Source organism: Moschus berezovskii, chromosome 9, assembly GCF_049115385.1.
Source record: "Moschus berezovskii isolate FMDL1 chromosome 9, NW_MosBer_1.0, whole genome shotgun sequence".
Classification (NCBI taxonomy): Eukaryota; Metazoa; Chordata; class Mammalia; order Artiodactyla; family Moschidae; genus Moschus; species Moschus berezovskii.
In genome coordinates, this window is record NC_142468.1 from 94,165,442 (window position 1) to 94,193,056 (window position 27,615).

The 27,615-nt window shown below is 36.3% G+C and overlaps 1 protein-coding gene across 8 annotated transcripts in view; it reads right to left on the minus strand.

Moving 5' to 3' along the window:
* Positions 1-27,615, minus strand: part of MYO9A (myosin IXA) — a 244,476-nt gene that overhangs the window by 96,347 nt on the left and 120,514 nt on the right. For 7 of the 8 annotated variants that reach the window (XM_088839960.1, XM_088839959.1, XM_055437146.2 and 4 more), the window contains 2 exons: positions 26,011-26,206; positions 11,070-11,189 (listed from right to left, as the gene is read on the minus strand). In XM_088839960.1, the coding sequence (XP_088696086.1) occupies positions 11,070-11,189; positions 26,011-26,206 (316 nt within the window). The remainder of the gene's footprint in view (positions 1-11,069; positions 11,190-26,010; positions 26,207-27,615) is intronic. The other variant, XM_088839961.1, reaches the window with a different exon arrangement.

Below are 27,615 nucleotides of genomic sequence, written 5' to 3' on the forward strand. Positions count from 1 at the left end.
ACTTATATGTGGAATCTAAAAAAAAATACAAATGAGTGTATATGCAAAACAGCAACAGACTCACAGATACAGGAAACAAACTTGTAGTTACCAAAGAGGAGAGGGAAGATGGAAGGGACACAACAGGGATATAGGGTTAAGCGACAGACATTACTATATATAAAATAGTAAAACTATTTCTACTTAAGATAAAAATCTTGTATGTGGAAAATACTAAGAAATTCACAAAACAATATTAGGACTATTATTAAATAAGTTCAGCAAAATTACAAGATATAAGATCATTATTCAAAAATCCACTTTGTTTCTATACAATAGAAACAAACAATTGGAAATGAAATTAAGAAAACAATTCCATTAATAATAGCATTAAAATAATATAAAAGGAATAAGTTGAACAAAAAAATATAAAATATCTACTGAAAAACTACAAAGTATCTTAAAAAATAATTTAAAAGGGAAACCTAAATAAATGGAAAGCCGCCTGTGCTCATGGACTGGAAAACTTAATACTATTTTAAGATGGCAATGTTCCCGAATTCATTTACAGATCAATGCAATCTCTATTAAAATTCCAGCTGTTTTTTTTTTTTTACTAAAATGAATAACCTGACCCTAAATTGATATGGAAATGCAAATGGCCAAAACAGCAAAACTAATGTTGAAAAAAGAGAACACAGTGGAGGACTCATACTTTCTGAATGCAAAACTTACTATATAGTAACTGAGACAGTATGGTTCCAGTATAAAGACAGACAAACAGATCAATGGAAAGGAACTGAGAGTACAGAAATAAACCTTTATATTTATGATCAAAAGAAACTTGACAAAGGTGCCAAGACAATTTAATGAGAAAAGAATAATGTTTCAACAAAAACTGAGAAAACTAGATAACCACACGGAAAAGAATGAAGTTGGTGATCCAGTGGTTAAGACTTTGCCTTCCAATGCAGAAGTTTGATCCCTTGTTGGGAAGCTAAGATCCCACATGCCGCATAGCCAAAAATTCAAAACATAAACAACAGAAGCAATACTGTAACAAAGACTTCTAAAACTGTCCACATCAAAAAAAAACCCAAGAATGAACTTGGATCAAAGACCAAAATATAAATGGTGAAAGTACAAAACTCTTAACACATGGGAGTAAATATTTCTGACCTTGGATTAGGCAGTAGTTCTACAGCTATGTCATCAAAAGAATAAGCAACCAGAAAGACAAACTGATAAACAATAAATTATCAAAATCTAAAACTTTGGAGTTTCAAAGGATTCTATATCAAGAAAGTGAAAAGGCAACCCATAGAATGGTAGAAAATGGCAAATCAAATATCTGATGAGAAACTTGAATCTAGAGTATTAAAAGAACTTTGCAACTGAATATTAAGACAACCCAATTTTAAAAAGAACAAAGGATATGAACAGGTATTTATCCAAAGATGAAAAGCAAACGGCTAATAAGTACATAAAAAGATGTTCAACATGATGAGTCACCAGAGAAATGAAATTAAAACGAGATTGTACTTCACACTCCCTGTACATGCATGCTAAGTAAGTCACTTCAGTCGTGTCCGACTCTTTGCAACCCCATGGAGATCACCAGGGTCCTCTATCCATAGGATTTTCTAGACAAGAATACTGGAGTGGGTTGCCATTTCCTTCTCCATCACACCCCCTAGCATGACTATAATAAAAACGACAGATAAATGTTGGCAAGGACATGTAAAAACTGGAACCAAGCATATACTCATGTGCTGCATGCTCAATCATCTGACTCTTTGTGACCCCACGGACTGTAGCCCACCAGGCTCCTCTGTCCATGGGATTCTCCAGGCAAGATAACTGCAGTGGGTTGCCATTTCCTCCTCCAGGGGAATCTTCCCCATCCTGGGACCGAACCCACATCTCCTGTGTCTCCTGCACTGCTAGGTGGACTCCACCACTGCACCACCTGGTAAGTCCTTCATGTATACACTGCTGAATGTGAAATGACACAGTTACTTTGGAAAACAGCTAGCAGTTCAAGAAAAACTTAAACAGAGTTACCATTTGACCCAGAAATTCCACTACTAAGTATATACCCAGGAGAACTGAAGACATACAACATCATGCTGCTGCTGCTGCTGCTAAGTCACTTCAGTCGTGTCCGACTCTGTGTGACCCCATAGACGGAAGCCCACCAGGCTCCCCCGTCCCTGGGATTCTCCAGGCAAGAACACTGGAGTGGGTTGCCATTTCCTTCTCCAATGTGTGAAAGTGGAAAGTGAAAAGTGAAAGTGAAGTCGCTCAGTCGTGTCCGACCCTTAGCGACCCCACGGACTGCAGCCTACCAGGCTCCTCCATCCATGGGATTTTCTAGGCAATAGTACTGGAGTGGCTTGCCATTGCCTTCTCCGATATAACATCATACACCCATATAAAAACTGTTACTGGAAAACGTATGTCTTGGGATCAACAAATTCAGTTAGAACTTTGAACAACCTTATTTTCTTATATACTTGAAAGCATTGATTTCAGTTTACTTATTCAGTTCCTAAGTCAAGGATACCAATTATCCTTAAGACAAATTATCATTTTCTATTCTCCATACCCATACTTTTCTCCAGGATATTGACACATAATCATCTCAGGCCTTTCCTTAATACTACTAATGCAATTTTCAGTTACGTTTCCTCTATTTACTGAGATCACATAGTTGTTGATTTATGCCTCTGCTTTTAGCTCAAAACCTGTTTCAATAACATTCTGATTATTTCATAGTCTTAAATTTGTGCTACTGCTTTCCTGGATTCATGTTCTTAAATTCTTCTTAAACTGTAAACTGCTCACAGGGAATTTTCTTCCCTTTTATGGAGTACTTCCTTGTAAATAGGGTAAACACCCTTGCAATAGGGTGTTTCCTTTGTGCACGTTTCTTTTATGACATCATTTAAACTTTTTGGAAGGACTGATGCTAAAGCTGAAGCTCCAATACTTTGACCACCTCATGCGAAGAGTTGACTCACTGGAAAAGACTCTGATGCTGGGAGGGATTGGGGGTGGGAGGAGAAGGGGATGACAAAGAATGAGATGGCTGGATGGCATCACCGACTCAATGGACATGAATTTAAGTGAACTCCGGGAGTTGGTGATGGACAGGGAGGCCTGGCGTGCTGTGATTCACGGGGTCACAAAGAGTCGGACACGACTGAGCGACTGAACTGAACTGAAACTTTTTGAAAAACCCACTGTGAGACTCTAATTGTGATGCAAATCTATTCATACTTTTATTAAATTTAAATCATAGTACTTATTTCTCATATTTTGTTTCATATTTATTTCACTCTTCAAACTCATATTTTTCCCTGATAGATGAAGGTTTCTTATGCTACTTTAAAAGATAAAGATTGAGGAAAATCCGTGATGGTCCAGTAGTTAGGACTCTGAGTTTTTGCTGTGGAAGGCAAAGATTCAACCCCTGATCAGGGAACTAAGGTTCCATGAACAGTGCAGAGTGCCCCACTTCCCCCCAAAACTTCAATTTTTGTTATTACTGTGGTTGTCTGTAAGGCAGACCTTCATGTTTGTTTACCCATATTGATTTCCAAAATTTGATAAATAGCCATATTTTACCAACTCAATAAAAACAGCTCCCTGACATACCTCCAGGCTTCATCAAAATATATACTGGCTTACCGTGTACGTGTTTCTGTCGACCATTTTCAAACAAGAATTCTAGTCATATAACATTTTTAGAATATTTTAAATTATGTTAGTGCAAGTCTCTGTATATGGCAATAGCCAAAGAGCTTTGGCATTTATTATCACATTTGAGTCTTGCACTGCCCCTGTGCAGAGGGACTACCTTTCAGAGAAGGAAACTGAAGCTCTGAGAAACACCTTTCACACACAGTAACACAAGGGCTAAGCGGCAGAGTCAGAATTTGGGCCTAGTCCCGCCCAACTCCAAATGCCAGGCTGTTTCTCATCTCTCTTTTGAGAGTAATGTGAAGGTCCCTACGTCATAATCTATGTGCCCTGCCACAAACCTCAGGTCTTCCAAGAACTGGAGCCTTCCTCAATATTAGGCAAGCAGGCTGCTGGTTCCCACTCTGATCTGGAGGAAGCCCTTATGTATAAGGTGCAGACATCTCCTGGAGTTTCTGTATTTTTATTTTTAACATTCTTAATTCCATGAAAAACAGTCTCTTCTACATATTTACAATTTATGTCAGGCTTCATGATAAGCAATTAATTTTTTAAATTGTGGCAAAATTTACACATTGTGAAACATATTCACTGTAAGCATATAGTTGGTCAAGTATAGGAAAATCTGCCAACAAAGAAGATATACTGAGTGACTAATAAAGCTGGCAATCTTTAAAAAGCCTACGGATCATTCATATACCTTCTTTTCTAAGTGTATGCTTAAACCTCTTGACCGTTTTTAACTGAACTGTTTCTCTTATTGCAGTTTTTTCATATTTTATCTTCAAGTCCATTATCAGCTATGTATTATAAATTATTATGAATATTGTTTCTCAGGCTGTGAGATGCTTTTTCTTTTAACAATATCTTGAAAGTTTTCAATTTTGATGAACTTCAATAATATCAGTTTTTTTTTTTCTTTTATACTTCATGCTCTTATGTTCCATCTAATAAATTTAGTCCCAAGACTGCAAAGATCTTCTCTCAGGTTTTCTTCTGTAAATTTAATATTTTATTCTTTGCAAAGAGCTGTGTGACCCATTTCAAGTTAATGCTTATGTATAATATAAGGTAAGGATCGAAGTTCTCTTAAACATTCTATTTGCCATGAAGTGATGGGTTTGGATGCCATGATCTTAGATTTTTGACTGTTGAGTTTTAAGCCAGCTTTTTCACTCTCCTCTTTCACTTTCATCAAGAGGTTCTTTGGTTCCTCTTCGCTTTCTGCCATAAGGGTGGTGTCATCTCCATATCTGAGGTTATTGATATTTCTCCTGGTAATCTTGATTCCAGCTTGTGCTTCATCCAACCCAGCTTTTCTTGTAACAATGTCTAATTTTGGATTTTGAGTAATTATACTGGCCTCATGATATGATTCGTATAGTATTCATGCTCCTTTGTTTTCTGGAATAGCTGAGCAGAACTGGTATTATTCTTTCCTTAAACGTTTTTAAAATAAAACTGGTTATCCAAAGTATTTGAGTCTGGACTTTTCTGTTTCCATGTGTGGGAAGATTTTATTTATGAATCCAATCACTGATAGAAGACTAAACAAATTCTCTATTTTTCCTTGGATCAATTTTGATAACTTGTTAACATTCAAGGCATTTATCCATTTCATCTAAGAAGCTGAATATGCTGCTGCTGCTGCTGCTAAGTCACTTCAGTCGTGTCCGACTCTGTGTGACCCCATAGACGGAAGCCCACCAGGCTCCCCCGTCCCTGGGATTCTCCAGGCAAGAACACTGGAGTGGGTTGCCATTTCCTTCTCCAATGTGTGAAAGTCGAAAGTGAAAAGTGAAAGTGAAGTCGCTCAGTCGTGTCCGACCCTTAGCGACCCCACGGACTGCAGCCTACCAGGCTCCTCCATCCATGGGATTTTCTAGGCAATAGTACTGGAGTGGCTTGCCATTGCCTTCTCCAAGAAGCTGAATATACTGCCATAAATATTCATTCTCTCTCCTCAATCTTTTGATGTCTATACCATACATAAATGTCTTGTTCATTTCAAATAACAGTATTTTTGTCTTCTCTCATATTTCTTGATCAGAATGGCTAGAACTACACTATCCAGGTACAGTAGCCACCAGCTATATGTGGCCATTCAAATTTAAACTGATTTAATTAAATTTCAGTTTTAAATTTTTTAAAAAAACTTCAGGTGATTAATAACAATATGTGGCTAATGGCTACAGTTTTGAAGAGCATAGCTGGAGAACATTTTCATCCTCACAGAAAGTTCTACTGATCAGTACTGGAAATCAAGCTTTATTAATTTCAAAAATTGCTCTTTTGGTTTCCACTGATTTTCTCTAATGCTGTCGGCCTTCTATTCAGTGGTTTTAGTTCCTTATTCTCTACTTCCTTCTACTTATTTTGGGTTTAATATGCTCTTCTTGTTGTAGCTTCATAAAGTAAAAGCTTAGATCACTGATTTTTAACCTTATTTCTTTTCTAAGGATTTAAAGCTATCGGTTTTCTTCAAACCACTTTAATTGCATTACACAATAAATTATAAAAATTATAAATTGCTGGTCCCTCATCTTGTTCATGAATATTACAGTCTCTTATATCCCAAGAAGGTCAGAAGTATGGGTTTAAATTGAAGTAACATTTATCACACCCTCCCTCACTCTTTCTTTTCCCAGCATCTTATTTCTTCCCTTTCCAGGGCTCCTGATCTTTGTGGGAGTTGCCGCTCATGCTCGTAGGAACCCTAATTTCTTCCCCCTCGTCTAATTTCCTCCCTGCAAATCTCAGAGACTAATTATTGTAGAGAGAAGGTGGGAGACCAGAAATGAAATGGAGGAGGAAGAGCCACAATACCTTTTATGTCTAAATCTCAAAGGTCACACACACTGTCACTTCTGCCACATTTGATTTGTTAGAAGGAAATCACTAAGCACTGCATGTGCCTTTTGAAGGGAGGAGTATCAAAAAATTGATGGACACATTTTAAACCCCCAGAACAATATCATAATTTTTACCCTAAAAAAATCATATATCTTTTTAAAAGAACTAGATAAGGAAAGAAAATATGTATAGTCATATTTTTATACATATATATTACTTCTGGTTTCTTTATTCCTTATAATAATTCACAAATCAGTAAACTAGAGTACAGATCAAACCCACTGCCTATTTTTGCATGGCCTGTAAGCTAAAAGAGATTTTAACTTTTAAATGACTGAGGGAAAAAGATCAATGAAAGAGTATTTTTGTGACATGTGGAAATTATATGGAATTTAAATATCAGTGTCTATAATAAGATTTTACTGGAATGTAGCCATGCTCATTTATTTATGTATTGTCTATTACTCCTTTCAGAACTGAGTTGTTTCAACACGACATATGACCCACAAAGCCTAAAATAGTTATCATCTGACTCTTTGTAAAAACATTTACCAACCTCTACTATACACCCAACTTACCATCTGATGTCATTTCCTTTTAACCTAAACAATTTTCATTATTTCTCCTCTTGGAACATATATTATGGTGATAAATTCCCGCAGATTATCAGATTATCTATTTATCTGAAAATGTCTTTATCACAGCTTCTTCTTTAAAGTATTATTTTTAATATTTTTATTTATTTGGCTGCTCCAGGTCTTAGTTACAGCACGCGGAATCTTTGAACTTCGATCTTCATTGCAGTACGTAGGATCTTTCAGTTTTGGCATACAAACTCTTAGTTGCGGCACGTGGGATGGGGTTCCCTGACCACGGATCAAACCAAGCCCCTTGCATTGGGAGGGCAGAGTCTTAGCCACTGGACCACCATCAGGGAAGTCTCTATTTCAGCTTCACTTTTGAAAGATACTTTCCTTAATTGATGATTGGACATTGTGGATGATGCATTGTAATAACAATGAATTCCATTATGTTTTTCTGCAGACTTGATTTTTCTTCTAATAGACAATTAACTTGTCTGTCCACAAACTATAAATCATAGCTCTTATAGCTGTTGTTTTCTGGGTCTTGTGTTGTTCTATTGGATTTTAAATTTCAGCCTCCATTACTTTCAATGAGAAGACAGGTGTTAATCATATCATTATAAGCAAGTCTCATTTTATTGCACTTCACTTTATTACGCTTAGGAGATACTGCATTTTTTACAAAATTTGTGGCAACCCTGTGTTGAGCATCTCTATCAGCAGCGTTTTTCCAACAGCATTTGCTCACAAAGTGTCTCTGTGTCACATTTTCTTAATGCTTGTAATATTTCAAAGTTTTCCATTATTATAATATTTGTTACAGTGATCTGTGATCAGTGATCTTTGATGTAACTATTAGTTCCTGAAGGCTTGGATTATAGTTACCATTTTTTAGTAATAAAGTATTTTTAATTAAGGTATATAATTTTTTTTAACACGAAACTATTGAACAATTAGTAGATTACAGTTTAGCATAATTTTCATGTGTACTGGGAAACCAAAAAATTCATGTGACTCCCTTCATTGTGATATGTGCTTTATTACAGTGATCTAGAATCAGCTCTGAAACTGCTCAGAGGTATGCCTGCATTCTCCTATATTTAATGTAATTTCCTCGGGCTGCTTTAAAGATTTCCTTTTTATTTCTAGCATTTAGCAATTTGCCTACAATGTGTCTAGTAGCAGTTTTCTTTTGTATTGGTTCTAGCTGGAGGTCACTGATTGTCTTGAATCTCCAAGTTAGTTTTTCTCAAACATTTTTATCTACCATTTGCCTCTTTCTCTCTCACCTCTACTTCTGGGATTCTAACTAAAGACAGTAAGAATTCAGCTATCCCCTAAGAGGAGCTATGAAGAGATAACAAAAGGCCCTCAGTTTAAAAAATCAGTAAACTTCACTTGTGTTTTTCAAAAAATTATTTCCTATTTGGTTTGCAATTCTATTTACTTATTTATTTTTTGTCTTTTTGGCCATACTGTGTGGCATGCAGGATCTTAATTCCTGACCAGGGATTGAACCCATATCCTCTGCATTGAGAGCACGGAATCTTAACCACTGGGCCGTCAGGGAAGTGGTTTATACTACTCTTCAACAGAGCTCCTACAGTCTCCCCCAAATACTCAAAACAGTCAGCCAGGTATGGATGGCTCTAAGTTTGGGTGTTAGCCTTTTGGCAGCTCTCTCCATTCCAGGATTTTCCTCCTAAATTTCAAGCTTCTTCGCCAGTCCTCAACTTAGTCCTCTGACACTTCAAACCAGTATAGTTGTGGTTTTCTGTCCCTTGAGCTATGGGAGTTGGGGAGTACCTTGTGTAAAAAGCCACAAGTTCCCAATTCTTACCCATTACTTACCCATGGACTTCCCTGGTGGCTCAGGGGGTAAAGCGTGTGCCTACAATGCGAGAGATCAGGGTTCAATCCCTGGGTCAGGAAGATCTCCTGGAGAAGGAAATGGCAACCCACTCTAGTATTCTTGCCTGGAAAATCCCACTGACGGAGGAGCCTGGTAGGCTACAGTCCATGGGGTCGCAAAGAGTCAGACACGACTGAGCAACTTCACTTTCTTTCTTTCTACCCACTACTTTACTTAAAGAATAAACTTCCCACTAGTTTCCACTTCTTTTTGGTTTGTTAGTATTTTTGATCTCTTTTCCAGTGTTTTTAATAAATTGTTACCCAAAATTTTTTTTCCAGGTTTTACCATTGCTACCTGTGGCAGGGTTCATTTACCTCACCAATTCACCATTATTATTATCGAACACTAGTTAGTCCCCTAATTTTTAAAAAACAATCTCCCAAACTTGAATTTATAATTTTATATATTATAAAATTTTAATTATTGGTAGTACTATAATGGAAAATAGCATAAACTACCTAAAGTAATGAAAAAGTCCACTTCCACAAATGTAGAAATAAATTTGCAAGAGTACAATGTACAATATCCTCCTACAGCTCATGATGAAATTGGTACCTTCCTATTCTACACCCATACATACCTACCTGGAAACAATCAGGCCTGTGAGTCATGAAAATTGACGAAGCAAATAAACTACTTGGAATTACTTAAAAGTTATAAAGAACTCATTTAAGTGCCCCCTCAAAAGATTTGTAGACTGTTTTCAATAATATCCCCTGGATTAAAAGATTTAGAAAAGGAAGATGTGTATTTGGAATAAAGACTTGTATACCTTTAAGAAACAAGAGCAATAATTAAGAGTAACATTTAAAGATGTACTTTTTAAATTAAATACTTACCTTTGCTTTTCTAGAATGAAAAAATATTTTAATAATATTTTTCAAAATGTATTACACATTTTCTTATACCAAAACAGCATAGTAAGAAGAGCTGAAGAAAGAATCCACAACATTTGCCTCTAGGAATTCTACTTATTATTATCTATTATTATTATAATTATTATCTATTATTATTCTACCTTTTACTGATAATTAAACACTAATATTTCATGGAATTTCAATCACAGAATTGTGAAGTTAGCAAAGTAAATCTGTGATCAGTAAAAAGCTCACAATACAAGACTAATTTTAGGTCCATTATATTATATGCAAACTGCTGAGTTAGTATTCTTAAGTAGTCTTAGTATTCTTAAGGATCCCTTTATTCTCACTACAGCAATAGCAACAGCCAAACAACAGTAATTCCACAACCAAAAGAATCCATTTTCATGCAGAATGAGCAGAACAAATAGAAAAGGAGACAATGGAGACCAAGGGCATCTTTTCACACCAATTTTATATTTAAAAAAAAAACACCACCCATTATGATTCTATCATTCTTCCTTAAGCCAAAACATTAACTGGTGGTTTTGCTCCAAACCAGACATGGCAAAGTCTGATAGGAGAATTATAGTCAAACCAAGTGGATTTGCCAATGATACAAGAAAGCAACATTGCTGATGTTGAAGTTCAAGTATAAATAAGCATAAAAATCAGCAGGAATTTGAAAGAGATAGAGGAAATTATTGGCACTGTTAGATATGTTAATTATTTTGATTGTGATGAGTTCACATATATGTCAAAACTGTATGCTTTGGCCTGCAATTTATTCTACCTCAACTAGATTTCAATGAAGTTCAGAAAAAAATCAACACTCATTTTTACTCATCACTTGGATACTTTAAAGACAAAAATGGAAATCAATTAAAAGTTTGTAACCAAGTATAAATAACAACTCAAGGATCATAGACAAATAGGCATCCAAATTAAAAGAACATGTATATTATCTTTATATATATATATCAATTCTTTCTTTATATCAAGAAAAAGAATGAAAGTCTCAATGGTGGTATCCCGAGACTCTCTGGTCAAAGGATGATAAAGGTCACATTGTCTATTCCATTTAGGTTCCACCCAGGTGTAGAATGCTCCTGGTTTCCATCTCCAAATCGATGTGATAACACAGAGTTTATTAATCAGGATTTGCAGCCTTACTGTACTTCTCTTCCTTGCACCTCTGCAGAATCTCTAAGCTCCTCTGGTGGACTGGGTGTTGGAGAAAGCTAATACTATCCATACTTTTCAAAACTGCACATGGCGCTGTAACATCATGTCCTTAGGAAGCAAAAGAAAAACAAAAAAATGGAGAAAAGAAAAAGACATTATATAAGCCCACACCAACAGAGAATCAAGGACAATGCTGCCAACTATTTTAAGAGTACATAAAATTGTATCAAGTAATTGTGGTTAAATGTGAATAATTTTTCCAATTAATTTGAAGAAATTACACAAAAAGAAAAAAATAAAGGTCCTGTTTAGGTATTCAAAGTATTCTTTTTCAGTACTCAACATGTTGTTGCGTTAACACCATAATAAAAATCTCTAATTTAAAATACAAGGGAAATTACAAAAACAATTTGTATGGTGCCATTTTTTTAATGGACTCATTTTTATCAGGTCTGAAATACAATTAGAATATAGTTGGCAACAATGTAAGAAACATTGATGGAATCCCAAAGAGAAATAAACCCAAAACAATTTACCAAAAGTTAAACTTTCACAAATATCGCAATTAACCACACTTGTAGGAAATCCAAGTGTGTCAATGTTGAAAAAGTAGAAAGAAAAGCACCACAGAACAGGAAAAACCCAGTAGCACTTCTGTATTTATAAATCTGGAAACAAAGCTGGAGAATTTGTCAAAATTAACTATTGGGAAGAAAGGGAAGAGAGCACATTCAAGCAAGGACCAAAGCCCCAGATTATTGTTACTGAAACAGTGGGTCACTCGAGCAGTAAAGAGAGAAGAAAGATTGTACCATAAATATTAGGGATAAATGGATTTAAAGACAATTCGGGTTTTCCAGGCTTGGAAGGTGTTGAGAATCATTTATATGGTGAACATCTCTAGAGTTAGGACATTAAGTTCAAACTGTAAGTAACTTTGCCTTTAAAACACAAAAGTGAATAGTTTAAAAACAGATGGAGGCAAATTAAGCAACACATAATTATGTACTAAAGTTCCACTAGTATGCACATACTGTATAATTAGGAATAAGATACTATCTATGAATAGTTCTTGAGGAAGAATCATTTTAAAAGTTAAACAGAGGCAGAGTAATTTGAAGAGGTTTGCAAAGCATGGTTTAATCAAACTATAATTCCTTAAACTGGATACCCACACCCAGAGAATAGGCAACAACTTTTCAGCTAAGGACATAGAAACTTACGATGCCATAAAAATAAATTATAATAGACACAGGTATATGTATTTGTATATCTGATATAGATATAATCAGGTTTTGTATAATATTTTAAGAATTCATACAGTTAATTTAAAAATGAGCTAATAAAACATTATCTCATTTATCTAGTATGGAGAATCCATAGTTGCAATTGTTCAATGTTTCAAAAGAGACAAGTTTTACCAAGTTACCACCATTTCTTAGTCAAAAGATACAATAAAAATATTCTGTTCTCAATAATCTCCCACCTTGATTGAGTGCTTGGAGAAGGAATGCTTAGGCTCAGAAGAGCCTATATTTGGCTAGTAACATGGTCGGGTAGAGTTGGGAGTCTATCAATGGAGGGGGACCATTTGAGGAAAACAACACCTGGTGAGTTCTACTCATACTCTATCCAAATTGTAATTTTCTAAAGTTATCACCAGACTTTCAGGCCCTTCAATAACTAATGATATACAGCAGTCAGAAATAACTTATGAAAATTATGGTATTAAAGTGTTTTGTATAAAAGTTCAGAATATTAAATATACTAAATTATTAGGTAATCTTAAGTTAAAACTCACTAAAAATTAATACAGCCATTGTATTCATATTAGTCTCTCAGTAGTATCCAACTCTTTGCAACCCCCTGTAGCCCACCAGGCTCCTCTGTCCATGGGGATTCTTCAGGCAAGAATACTACAGTGGGTTGCCATACCCTCCTCCAGGGGATCTTCCCAACTCAGGGATCGAACCCAGGTCTCTTGCATTGTAGGTGGATTCTTTACCATCTGAGTCACCAAGGAAGCCTGACTAAGCACAATTTCAACTGGATAATGGGTAATTTTCTATCTGTGATCGTTTGTGTCTTACCGGCATAACTACAATTCAGGTATGAATGAAAATTCTTTCATTTTGCTTTCTATGCCTTCTTGTAACTCTTTACCAATTTTAAAGATTGTTTACACACTCCAATACAATTTCCAAACCTTAAAGTGATATTCCTCTCTTTGTTGTGTTCATCAGCTCCCTGTCAAGATAGTTTGGTTTCCTAGGATGGTTTTATAAGTACATGTTGCAGTGGAGTCTCAGACCCTTAAAAGGTTTATTTAATGTTTGCTTGTGCTAGTTTCTTGATGAAAGTGAAAGAGGGGAGTGAAAAAGTTGGCTTAAAGCTCAACATTCAGAAAACTAAGATCATGGCACCTGGTCCCATCACTTTATGGGAAATAGTGGGGAAACAGTGGAAACAGCGTCAGACTTTATTTTTATGGGCTCCCAAATCACTGCGGATGCTGATTGCAGCCATGAAATTAAAAGACGCTTACTTCTTGGAAGGAAAGTTATGACCAAACTAGACAGCATATTAAAAAGCAGAGATATTACTTTGCCAACAAAGGTCTGTCCAGTGAAGGCTATGGTTTTTCCAGTGGTCATGTATGGATGTGAGAGTTGGACTGTGAAGAAAGCTGAGTGCCGAAGAATTGATGTTTTTGAACTGTGGTGCTGGAGAAGACTCTTGTGAGTCCCTTGTACTGCAAGGAGATCCAACCAGTCCATTCTAAAGGAGCTCAGTCCTGGGTGTTCATTGGAAGCACTGATGCTGAGGCTGAAACTCCAATACTGTGGCCACCTCATGTGAAGAGTTGACTCTTTGGAAAAGACCCTGATGCTGGGAGGGATTGGGGGCAGGAGGAGAAAGGGACAACAGAGGATGAGATGGCTGGATGGCATCACCAACTTGATGGACATGAGTTTGGGTGAACTCCGGGAGTTTGTGATAGACAGGGAGGCCTGGCGTGCTGCGATTCATGGGGTCGCAAAGAGTCAGCCATGATTGGGCAACTGAACTGAACTGAACTGTGCTAGTTTCTAGTCTAGTCTGGATAATTTCTCAGTCTGAGATTATGCATCAAACTGCATAAATTCCCACGCAAGGTTAACAGCTATAACCCATGCATGGTGAAGATACAGAACACTAATTTTCTTAGGCAACCTTTGTTTTCAAACTTTATTCAAGGCCTTACACATATTGATAAGATTATTCTTGCTCCTCCTGCTGCTGCTGCTGCTAAGTCGCTTCAGTCGTATCCGACTCTGCGCAACCCCATAGATGTCAGCCCACCAGGCTCCCCCGTCCCTGGGATTCTCAAGGCAAGAACACTGGAGTGGGTTGCCATTTCCTTCTCCAATGCATGCAAGTGAAAAGTGAAAGTGAAGTCGCTCAGTCGTATCTGACTCTTAGCGACCCCATGGACTGCAGCCTACCAGGCTCTCTGTCCATGGGATTTTCCAGGCAAAAGTACTGGAGTGGGGTGCTTGTTCCTCGTAGGCAGGGCCAATAAATATAATTTTTCAATTATCTTTTCAGTGACAGAAAAGTTCAAGCTCTTTGAAGCTCCTTATACCATATAACAGAGGCTTAATTCCAGTTTCCTTGTAGCATTCAAATCTGAAACCATGTCTCTGATTCTCTAACAGTTCCTATAATGCCAGTTCCTAGGCCTTTTTTAAAAGTATATTTTTAATGGCCATTTTTTAAAGATAAATTTCACATACAGTAAAATTCACTAATCTCAAGTATACAGTTTGGCCTGGCGTGCTGTGATTCATGGGGTCGCGGAGAGTCGGACACGACTGAACTGAACTGAAGCTTAAACAGATGGTTATATCATGTAATCCTCAATCAAGATATAGAACATTTTCATCACCTCAACTAGTTCTTGTATTCCCTTCTGGTAAATACCATCCCTACCCCTCCCAGAGTCAACCAAGTAATGATCTATGTATTATTTAACCTGTTCTTAAACTGAATGAAATAATACAGTACATATTCTTTCATGTCTGGCTTTCTGATAAATATTTTTGTGACTCATTTATCATATCAGTAGTTTAGTATTTTAATTGCTAAATAATGTAACAAGGTAGGAATATATCACAACTTGGTTATCGTTTCTTTCACTGATGGATGTTTAGATATTTCCATTTGGGGGTTATTATAAATAAAGCCACTATAGACATTCATTCTGTGTGCATCTGTATATAATAGCTTCATAGAAATATAATTCACATAGCACACAATTCACTTATCTAAAGTGTACAATTCAGAGGTTTTTAGTAAAATTCCCAAAGCTGCTTAACCATCATCACAATCAATTTTAGAATACCTTCATCATATCCAAGAGAAACCATTTATCTTTAAACTATCACTTCCCTTCTCATTTCCCAGTCTTCCCACTCCAGCCCTAGGCAAACACTAATCTATACTCTATACAAAGATTTGCCTATTCTAGAAAATTGATATAAATGGAATCATACAGTATGTGACCTTTGGTGCCTTACTCTTTCACTTAACAAAATGTTTTCAAGCTTCATCCCGCTGTAGCATGTACCAGTACTTCATTTACATGACAGAATAGTACTCCATTGTATGGATATAGCAGTTTGTTTATCCATTCAATTGCTGATGAATATTTGAGTTGTTTCTATCAATATCGTTTGGCTACTATTAGTATGTTGCTAAGAACATCAGGTACAAGTTTTGTTTGAACACCTGTTTTCAATTCTTTTAGGTATCTACCTAAGAGAGGCATTACTAGGTAAAATATAACTAGCAGGGTGTTTTACAAAGTGACTACATCATTTTACATTTTCACCAGCAGCATATGAGGCTTCCAATTTCCCCACATCCTTACCAACATTATTTCCTGTCTAATTTACTGTATCTGTGAAGTGGTATCTCACTGTGGTTTCAATATGCATTTCCCTGATGAGATATTATATTGAGCATCTTTTCATGTGTTTTATTGACTATTTGCATATCTTCTTTAGAGAAATGCCTTTTCAGATACTTTGCCCTTTTTAAAATCAGTTTATTAGTATTTTTTACTATTGAACTGCAAGAAATGCTTACATTCTAGACACCAGTTCTTTATCAGATACGTTTTATAAATATTTTCTATCATTCTATGAGGTATCAGTTCTTAATAGTTTTCCTCTGAGGCACAAAAGCTTTCTATTTGAGTGAAGTCTAATTTATCCCTTTTTGTATTTGGTTGCTTATGCGTTAGGTGTCATACCTAAGAAACCAATGCCTAATCCAAACTGAGAAATGTGAATCCTCCAACTTTTGCCCTTCATGCATTTCTAGATTCCTCTACATATCAATTTTGGGATCAGCCTTGTCAATAGCTGGGATTTTGACAGGACTGTGCTGAATATGTAGATTCATTATTGCCAGCTAACTACATTAACCTTTTCAATGCATGAACACAATATTTTCCCATTAACTGTGGTATGGGAATACTAACAATATTTTGCAGTTTTGGTGAACAAGTCTTGCAATTCTTTTGTTAAATTGATTAATAAGAATTTTATATTTGTTGGTGCCCTTGTAATTGGAGCACCAACTTAATTTTGTTTTCGGGTTTTTCATTTTTAGTGTATAGAAATATAACCGATTTTGCATATTGATTTGGAGTCCTGCAACTTGATGAGCTCATTTATTATCTCCAGCAGATTTTTTTGTATATTCCTTAGGAAATTTTATACACAATATGCCATCTATAAACAAAATGGTTTCTTCCTTTCCGATTTGGATGTCTTTTATTTCTTTTCCTTGCCTGTTTACTCTTACCAGTATCTCCAAGGCAATGTTATATAGAAGATGTGAAAGAAGATATCCTGTCTTATTTCTGATCTTAAGGGAAAAGTATTCAGTTATTCACCATTAAATATGGATTTTTCACAGGTCCCCTTATCAGACTGAGGAAGTCTTCTATTTCTAATTTGTTCAGCATTTTTATAATGAAAAACATGAAAAGGTATTCACTTCTGTGAGGCCTTTTCTGTGTATGTTGAGGTGATGATGTGATTTTTGTCCTTTATTCTATCAATATGGTGTATTACACTGACTTGATTTTTCTAAGCTGAATCAATCTTGCATTTCTGAGTAAATTTCAGTAGATAATGGTATAAAATATTGTTTACATATTACTGAACTCAGCTTATAAAGATTCTGTTGACAATTTTTGTTGAGGGATATTGGTTTGTGGTTTTCATTTCTGTGATATCTTATCTGGTATCCTGGTAATACTGTCTTCACCAAATGAGAACAATAGTATTCCCCTATCTTCTATTTTTTGGGAAGAGTTTATAAAGAATTGGTGCTAACTTTTTATTTCATTAAGTACTGGGTAAAATTTATCAATGAATCCACTGTTCTTGGCTTTGCTCTGTGGGAAGATTTTTTTTCATAACTAATCCAATCTCTTTTCCTGTGACAGGCCTTTTCAGACTTTCTATTTCTTCTGAAGTCAGTATAGGCTGTTAGCATCTTTTCAGGAATTTTTCCATTTCCACTAGATTTTAATTTGCTGCCATAGAACTGTTCATAGTATTATAATCCTTTTCATTTCCATCAGTTCAGTAGCAACACCCTCCTTTATTTCCCCAAATTACTAATTTGAGTCTCCTTTCTCCTTTTCTTGGTCTGTCTACCTCGAAGTTTGTCAATTTTGTTTACATTTTTAAAGAAGTAGTTTTTGCTTTTGTTTTCTTCTACTTTATTTATTTCAGATCTCCTCTTTATAATGTCCTTCCTATTTCTTCCTTTAGGTTTAGTTTGCCCTTTTCCCCTAGAATCATAAGGTGAGGCATTAGGTTATTGATTTGAGATATTCTTTCTTTTTTAATAGAAGTATTTGAAGCTATAAATTTTCCTCTAAACACTGTTTTACCTGTATCCCATAAGATTTGGGTGTATATTTTCTTGCATTAATTTCAAACTATTTTCTAATTTCCTGTGTGATTTCCTTTGTCTCACTGGTTATTAAGAACTGTGTTATTTAGTCTCCACGTATGTTTAGAGACATATTATTTTTGTTCCTCTATTCTTTCAATACAATCTTTTGTACTAAATACATGTCATCTAGTATATTGTTTAAACATTTTGGTCATTTATTTTACTATATTATTTTTTAGCTATTTTCTTAACAGGGAATTAAAATTAGCATCTTGATTTATAACAATCTAGCCTGGATTAAAAACGACATAATTTCAATAGTATATAAAAACTTTCCTCCATATAACTTCATTCCCATCATCTTCCTTTATGCTGTTATTGTCATGCAAATTACAGCTTTTAAAATGTCATGCCCTCCAACAGAGATATGTAATTATTGTTTTTTATAGTTGTCTTTTAAATTAGATTGGAGGAAAAAAAGGTTACAAAATTAATTTTTTTAAGTTACAAAATGTAAAAGATACATTTATACTGCCTTTAATGGTACTCTTTATTACATCATATGCTTTCAAATTACTGTCTAGTGTCCTTTCATTTCAGCCAGAACTCCCTTTAATATTTCCTGTGGGACAGCTAGTGGCAGTCATTCAGGATTTGTTTACCTGGAAATGTCTTAATTCCACCATCATTGAAGGATAGTTCTTCTTGTGAGTGTCTGTGTATATGTGTGTTTGGGGATTTTTTTTCTTTTTTTGGCTGCACTAGTCTTCACGGCTGCACAGAGGCTTTCTCTTGTTGTGGAACACAGGCTCTAGGCATGTGGGCTCAACAGTTGTGACACATGGGGTCAGCTGCTCTGCGGCATGTGTGATCTTCCCCAACCAGGTATCAAACCCATGTCCCTTACATCGGCAGGCAGATTCTTATCAACTGGACCACCAGGGAAGTCCTAAAGGATAGTTTTAGTGAATATATAATTCTTGATTGACAGACTTCTTTTCTTCCAGCACTTTGGATATGCCATGCCATTGTTCTCTAGTCTCAATGGTGTCCAATGATGAATCAACTGTCAATCATACTGAGAATACCTTGTGCATGTGTGTGTGCTAAGTTGTTTCAATCATGTCCGACTCTTTTGAGACTCTATGGACCATAGTCCGCCAGGCTCCTCTGTCCATGGGATTCTCCAGACAAGAATACTGGAGTGGGTGTGGGGACCCCGAAGGAGATCAGTCCTGGGTGTTCACTGGAAGGACTGATGCTAAAGCTGAAACTCCAATACCTTGGCCACCTCATGGGAAGAGTTGACTCACTGTAAAATACCCTGATTCTGGGAGGGATTGGGGGCAGGAGGAGAAGGGGATGACAGAGGATGAGATGGCTGGATGGCATCACCGACTCGATGGACATGAGTTTGGGTGAAGTCTGGGAGTTGGTGATGGACAGGGAGGCCTGGTGGGCTGCGATTCATGGGGTCGCAAAGAGTCGAACACGACTGAGCGACTGAACTGAACTGCACTGGCATGCCAGTTCTTCACCACTAGTGGAAAGACCACTTTGTACATGATGTGCTGCTTTCAACAGTCTCTCTTTACCTCTACATAGTTTAATTATGATACATCTAAGTTTGAATCTCTGAATTCACCCATCTTATAATCTGTTGAGCTTCTGAGATGCATAGATCAATTTTCTCATCAAATTTGAGGAGACTGGGGCCATTATTTCCTGAAATATTCTTTCTGTCCCTTTCCCTCCCTTCCTTCTGGACTCTCAAAAGTTTATATGCCTCATGGTGTCCCATAGGTCGAGAAGTTCTGCTTATTTTCTTCATTCTTTATTCTCCCTGTTCTTCAACTCAACTGATCTGTCTTCATGTTTACTGATTCTGGCTTCTGCTTAGTCAAATCTGCTATTGAGCCCTTCTTCTGAATTTCTCATTTCAGTTACTATACACTTTTTCCCACTTCAAAACTGATGTGTGTGTATCTAAAATTTTATATTCTCCACCTAGTGGGACACTGTTCTCATACTCTCCCTTTACTCTTCAGATATGGTTGCCTTTATGTCTTTAAACATATTTAAAATAGTTTAAAGATTCTGTCTAGCAATATCAATGCCTGGATTTTTTCAGAGATAGGTTTTTACAGATTCCTTCTTTCCCCATGTATGGGTCATATTTTCATATTTCTTTGTATGTCTCAAAATCTTATACAGAACACCGGACATTTGAAATAATATAACATGGTAACTCTGAAAATCAGATTTTCTCTCTCTCCCCAGGATTTACTATTGCTGCTGATTCTTATAGTTGCTATTTGTTTAGGACATTCCTGAACTAATTCTGAAAGTTTGTATTCTTTGTCACAGGTGACCATGGAAACCTCTGCTCACTTAGCTTAATAAACAGCTACTGATTGGAGGCATATATCTTTACATTCCTGAAACCAGTAATTCTTCCAGTCTTTGTCAAGGGTCATTGAGTGCTTACATTGAAGTGTACCTACAACATTCAGCTAGGCAGTTTAGAACTCTGCCTTACCCTGCTCACACAAAACCTGAATGTTATCCTGAGATAAGAAATCAGGATCTCTTCAGGTCTTTACTGAGCATAGCCCTAGGCACATACACAGTCCTATGCATCTGCTTAGCCACCTAAATTCCCATGAATACACAAAAACTTTTCATAGCCATTATGGAAACCTCATTTCCCAGGTGTTTCTTTTAAATGTTTGATTAGTTTTTGCCCCAGCTGTTATCTATTGCATCAGAGTTGCAGTGTTCAACAACTGCTTCTGACTGTTTTGGACAAAACCCCTAGATCCAAGGTTATTCATACTGGGAAAGCGCCAAGTCAGGTTAAAAGATGGCCTTGTAAGTGGGGTCTTCCATGAAACTACCAAATAGGTTAAATAACGAAAATTCTCTGGGAATGGAGCTCTGAAGGAGTGCCAGTCCCCTTCTACTTCCTCCAGTGGTTGTCCCACTTCTGATTTTCATTGCACATCTAGGCTATAGGTTTTCAAGGCCACTGTAGAGCTCAAGAGGGAGGGTGGTGAGTAGTGCAAGCTTAAACACTATAAAATGCACTGACATTAACAATATTCAGTCTTTTTCTTGTACGTACACTTTCCAAATTACTGCAGGCCTTTGATGAATTTCGTGAGCTCCAACAAAGTTATTCCAACAATTTTTGCAAGTGTTTCTGTTGCTTTTATGGAAAAGACACATTTTCAGAAGTCCTGTTTCCACTATTGAATTGATATTCAATCTAAAACCCTTACTCTTAATCACCACACCATAGAGCCTAACACAGAATGAATTTATTAGTAATGGTCAGGGTTTTGTTGTTAAGAAAAATGCATTTAATTGTCTTAAGTACTGGGTAGAATTGTGGATAGCCTACTGCATAGAAATCCTAGACCCAGGGCTTACCAGGTGGCACTAGTGGTAAAGAACCCAGCTGCCAATGTAGGAGAAATCCTAGATCCTGTTTGTTGTTGTTGTTTAGTTGCCATGTCATGTCCAACCCTATTTAGGTGTTATCTAAATTAGTTTTGAAAATGAAAGTGAAGTTGCTCAGTCGTGTCCGACTCTGCGACCTGTGGACTGTAGCCCACCAGGCTCCTCCATCCATGGGATTCTCCAGGCAAGAATATTGAAGTGGGTTGCCATCTCCTGCTCCAAAATTAGTTTTAGTACCTGGTTATTTCTGGAAATGGATTGTCACTGGAATTCTCCCACTTGCAAAAACAAATGGGAGTACATTAGAGTTATGCAGCCCATAGTGTAGGATGATGAAGAGGAACAGGTTATGTGGGAACCATTAATGCTCTCTACCTACAGACACTATATGAATGGCTTCAGATTTTCTCCCTGTAGATGAAGACACTGAATGACACTTTAAATTCTCATTCTTGCCTCTTATGCCAATGCCACAGCTTAATTTCCTGTCTCTCCCTAGTCTTTTCAGATGGATTAAAATTCCTCTTTGGCTATATTTTTATGTAAATCCAAAAGAAACAAATAAGCATTACTGCACTCACAGCAACATACTGTACAACTCATGGTCAAGTTATGATCTCCACTGTACTCTCTAGTCCAGGCTCTTTCTTATTCAGAAGGAGAAAATCAGAGGCAAGATGGATGACACCACTGGAATAGTTGTTCTTCCATACCTCACTGTTGACCAGAAAAATCATTACCATTTCTAATTTTACCTCCTAGCAAGGCCAACATGGTACCTCATTCAAATTGACTGTTTACATGACTCTACCAAGAATATTTTATGGTTTCCTAGGGAAATAGATGGGGAAACATTGGAAACAGTGTCAGACTTTATTTTTTTGGGCTCCAAAATCACTGAAGATGCTGATTGCAGCCATGAAATTAATAGACGCTTACTCCTTGGAAGGAAAGTTATGACCAACCTAGATAGCATATTCAAAAGCAGAGACATTACTTTGCCAACCAAGGTCAAGGCTATGGTTTTTCCAGTGGTCATGTATGGATGTGAGAGTTGGATTGTGAAGAAAGCTGAGCGCCGAAGAATTGATGCTTTTGAACTGTGGTGCTGGAGAAGACTCTTGAAAGTCCCTTGGACTGCAAGGAGATCCAACCAGTCCATTCTAAAGGAGATCAGTCCTGGGTGTTCATTGGAAGGACAGATGCTAAAGCTGAAACTCCAATACTTTGGCCACCTCATGCGAAGAGTTGACTCACTGGAAAAGACTCTGATGCTGGGAGGGATTGGGGGCAGAAGGAGAAGGGGATGACAGAGGATGAGATGGCTGGATGGCATCACCGACTCGATGGACATGAGTTTGAGTGAACTCTGGGAGTTGGTGATGGACAGGGAGGCCTAGTGTGCTGTGATTCACGGGGTTGCAAAGAGTCAGACATGACTGAGACATTGAACTGAATAAACTGCCACAGCTATAACAGACAACTATAACAAATTTATTCCTCAATTAAGTTTTTTTATTTAAAGGTCTTAAAATGGCATTGTGTTCTCTAATATAGAAATCTATAAAAAAGAAAAAATAACAGTCAAAAGAAGATTTAAATTTGATATTCTCATTTGTGCTCAGCTGGCTTGATGAAGAAGAATGTTAGAGAATTCCTTAAATTATCATATGTGAAACGAATCGCCAGTCCAGGTTCGATGCATGATACAGGATGCTCGGGGCTGGTACACTGGGATTACCCAGAGGGATGATATGGGGAGGGAGGTGGGAGGAGGGTTCAAGATGGGGAACACATGTACACCCGGGGTGGATTCATGTCAATGTATGGCAAAACCAATGCAATATTATAAAGTAATTAGTCTCCAATTAAAATAAATAAATTAAAAATAAAAAGAGCCAAAAAAAAAAAGACAAAGTAATGCAAAAAAAAAAAAAAAACAAGAATTTTTTTGTTGTTGTTGTTCAGCAACAAGGTATTTCTTGACAATTAGCTAAGTCCACTGATATTTATTTCCTTTAAAAGATACTCTCAAAGGAAGTGAAAATATATTGCACTCTGTATTCTACATTTTCTGTCTTCATTAGAAATAATGTTTTTGACATCTTACTCTAATTCAAAATCTGAACTTGGTCACCTTCTGCCTTTCACATGCTCTACTTCTGTTTAAATAATCTCCAATTCCTGTTTCACTTTGATATATCTGCATACTACTTATGGTGATCATAAAAGTTCTGAATCTACTACTTAGTCCATTTCCAGTTATTTTGTTAGTTTCTATTGTGCAATACTACAATGTTCTAATTTTATAACATCCTTTTATCTTAAACTCACCAAAAAAGAGCAGGTGGTAAATGGTACAGAGGGAGGAAAAACACTAAATTTTGGCACTGACACTGACATACTGTAACACAATTATTCTCTGTAACAAATCTGCTCGCTCAGTGATTGTCTCAAAATGCAAATGAACTATCTTTTTTGTTTCTTGATAAAAAGGGAAATTTTAAAAGTTTATGCAAGGGGGACCTTCTAGCATGTTGGTCATACTCTCTTAACATAGAAGATAGTTTCACAAGTGTTTTCACTTTGTGATAATTCACTGAACTCTGTTTTTGTTCTGTGCACTTTTACGCATACATGTCATATCCCAGTATAAAAGAGTTTATTACACGGAAGCTCTATGCTCCTCAGAAAGAGAAATTAGATTAGAAAACAAGAATCTAGAAATTATCAAAGTAGAGATAATACAGGCTCAGTTGATTGATCATTAGAAGTATTAGTAACATTGCATGTCTTTGTACTAATACTAATACACACAGAATCAGCTTTCACAAATAATATTTTAAATGCCAAAAGAACATACAATGTAACTTTTAAAGAAAGCAAAGTATTTCATAGTAAATATAAGAATAGTTTATTGTCTTAGTTAAATCTTAGTATGAAGTGAAGTGAAGTCGCTCAGTCATGTCTGACTCTTTGCAACCCCATGGACTGTAGCCTACCAGGCTCCTCCATCCGTGGGATTCTCCAGGCAAGAGTACTGGAGTGGGTTGCCATTTCCTTCTCCAGGGATTTTCCCAACCAAGGGATCAAACCCGGGTCTCCTGCAGATGCTTTAACCTCTGAGCCACTTAATATAATATGTATCAATTTCCAGAATTGATACATTTTCCAATATTGATAGATAAATTGATGTCCACTATAATAAATAAAAATACATCTTTAAAAAAAACCTTTTTCTTTTAATTTTTTGCTGGTAACTGTAGTCAATAATGCAGTATATATTTCAAAGTGGCCAAGAAATAAACTTGTGAAAGTTCTCATCACATCCAGAAATGTTTTGTAACTCTGTATAGTGATGGATGGAATCATTTCACAGTATATATAAATACTGAATCATTATGTTATATACCTGAAACTAATACAATGTCATATGTCCATTATACCTCAATTTAAGTTAGTTTCAAGTTTTTGGCAAAGATAGCCTCTTAGAAATAATTTTGGCAAAGGCAAAGCAGTTTTAAGATTTTCCTTCTATTTTCAAAAAACATATATAGTTCTACTCACAAAGGTCAGTTCGTACACATTATAATCTGAAGTACAGAAATGAAATTCAATTACTTTGGCCTCTCATTTTATAAATACAATCTTTCTAATATTTTAGTCATTTAAAAAATATAATAGCCAAATTTAAATTTTCACTGCTAAAGGACATGCCAAAAAGCCACATAAGTAAGCCTAGGAGCCCTGAAAGTACAAAGTGTACCCTCCCGCACTTCTGCTGAGGCTTCTTGGCTGAAAAAATATGATTTTAAATGATTACATATGTATTAGAAAATCCTCACTATGCAGCAATGGTCTATCTAAGGTTAGAGCTACAGCAGGGGAGATACACAAAAAAGTATCCAGCTTTATCCATTTCTAACTTTTAGAGTAAAATTCAGCTAAACGAAATTAGGCATAAGGAAATGAATATTACACTTCATAAGCAGACACTTTACATGTATTATCTAACTTCACCCTCATAATATTGAAGGTACTATTAACACTCCAAGTAAAACAGCTAACAGTCACAAAATCAGTCCAGAGAAGAGATGACAACTGATCCAGCGGATGACAGCAGAGATGACAGGTGAAGCTGGCTTATCCACCATACTACACTATCTCCATCCTAATTTCTGTCTCCTGATTTATGCTTCCACATTATGTTTCATTTGTAATAAAAACTACGACAGTAGAAGAAAACAGAGAACAGCATCAATAATAAGTTCTATACAATTACATAATAATTTCACTTGTTGCTTAAAAATCTTACCAATGTCAGTATGCCTAAGAAATACCAGGTGCTTTACACTCACTATTCCTATCAGTAGTTATTAATAATATATACACACACATACATAAAGTTCACCAGCACTCATCAGATCTGAAACACGATGTTAGGGCATGACTTAATAAAAAAAACAAAAACCAGAAGCATGGCAGAATACTGAGGTCTATTGCTTACCAGTTTTTCTCTGAATGTGTCTTTTCCCAGCTTCCCTGAAAGCAACCATGGCTCTAAAAAAAGCTCGGAGAACTGACCATCGGAAAATAGCTACAGGATCAATTCCAATCATCCCAGAGATAAATGCATTCTTGCTACTTCTCAGAAGAGCTACAATGTCAGGGCGCATATGATCTGTATTTTTTTCCCGGAAATCCTACATGAAAAAAATACCAGTGTTATTTTTGAAAAAACGTATTAAGCCAAGAAGAAAATGGGTGACATATTTGAACAGTGGCTGAATAAGGGTATAGAAGTGATTTCTATGTTAGCCAGCTAGATGGACCAGATAGATATCCTCTATAAAGTCCCATCTAAGCCTAAAACTATTTAATTCTATAATTCATTTAAATTAGAATGAACATTCCACCAACTTATTGCAGCTTGTTAAACACTGGTCTCGGAGAGATTCTCTAAGGGACTATCACATAAAACAACAAGAGAGTTGAGCAATAAAAAGAAGCCAGAAATGAGAAGACCAGGAACATTTCACTAAAAGGGAACACCTACTACCTATAGGTGGTGCTAAGTTGCAGAAGTTAGGAGAATGTTAGTAAGACTGAGGCCTAGAGCATTCGTGGCAAGGGTGAGAGAGGTACAAGAAAAGGGAGATAAATAGGCTATGGAAGCTATGTAAGACTCAGTTAGGAGTCTGGACTTTATTCAAGTGTCAAGGAAAGCCACTGGAAGGATAATGACATGAACTAACTGATGTTTTATAAACATCACTGATTGCTACTGAGGGAATTAATTGTACAAGAGGAGACCAGCTACTGCAGTATTCCAAATAAGAGCTGACAGTGACTCAGACTATAAGGACGGTACTATAAGAAAGGGAAAATGGTTACATATTTGGGACATTTTTTAGAGGTAAGGGCAAAGAACTTGCTGGTGGATTAGAGCATTGTGAGTGAACGAGACAATTAGGTTAACACCTATATTTTGGGTTTGAGCAATGAGGTAGGTGGAGGTACTATATATATTAATATGGAGAAGACTTGAGAAAAGAGAAGATATGAGGATAGAAAATGATTATCAGGAGATAAGTTTTGTCCAAGTGAAGTTTGAGATGCTGAAAATAATGATAATAGCAAACACATTTATTGAGAAGTTACTAAGTAAATGGCACACTTCTAAGCATTTTACACATGTTGTCTCATTGAAGTTCATTTCATCACCTTAACAAGTCCTTGAGATAGATACACCGTATTGGTGTTTTTCTTTCTGGCTTACTTCACTGTATAATAGGCTCCAGTTTCATCCACCTCATTAGAACTGATTCAAATGTATTCTTTTTAATGGCTGAGTAATACTCCATTGTGTATATGTACCACAGCTTTCTTATCCAATGGAGTATTACTCAGCCATTAAAAAGAATACATTTGAATCAGTTCTAATGAGGTGGATGAAACTGGAGTCTATTTTACAGAGTGAAGTAAGCCAGAAAGAAAAATACCAATACAGTATACTAACACATATTTATGGAATTTAGAAAGATGGTAATGATAACACTGTATGTGAGACAGCGAAAAAGACACAGAACAGTCTTTTGGACTCTGTGGGAGA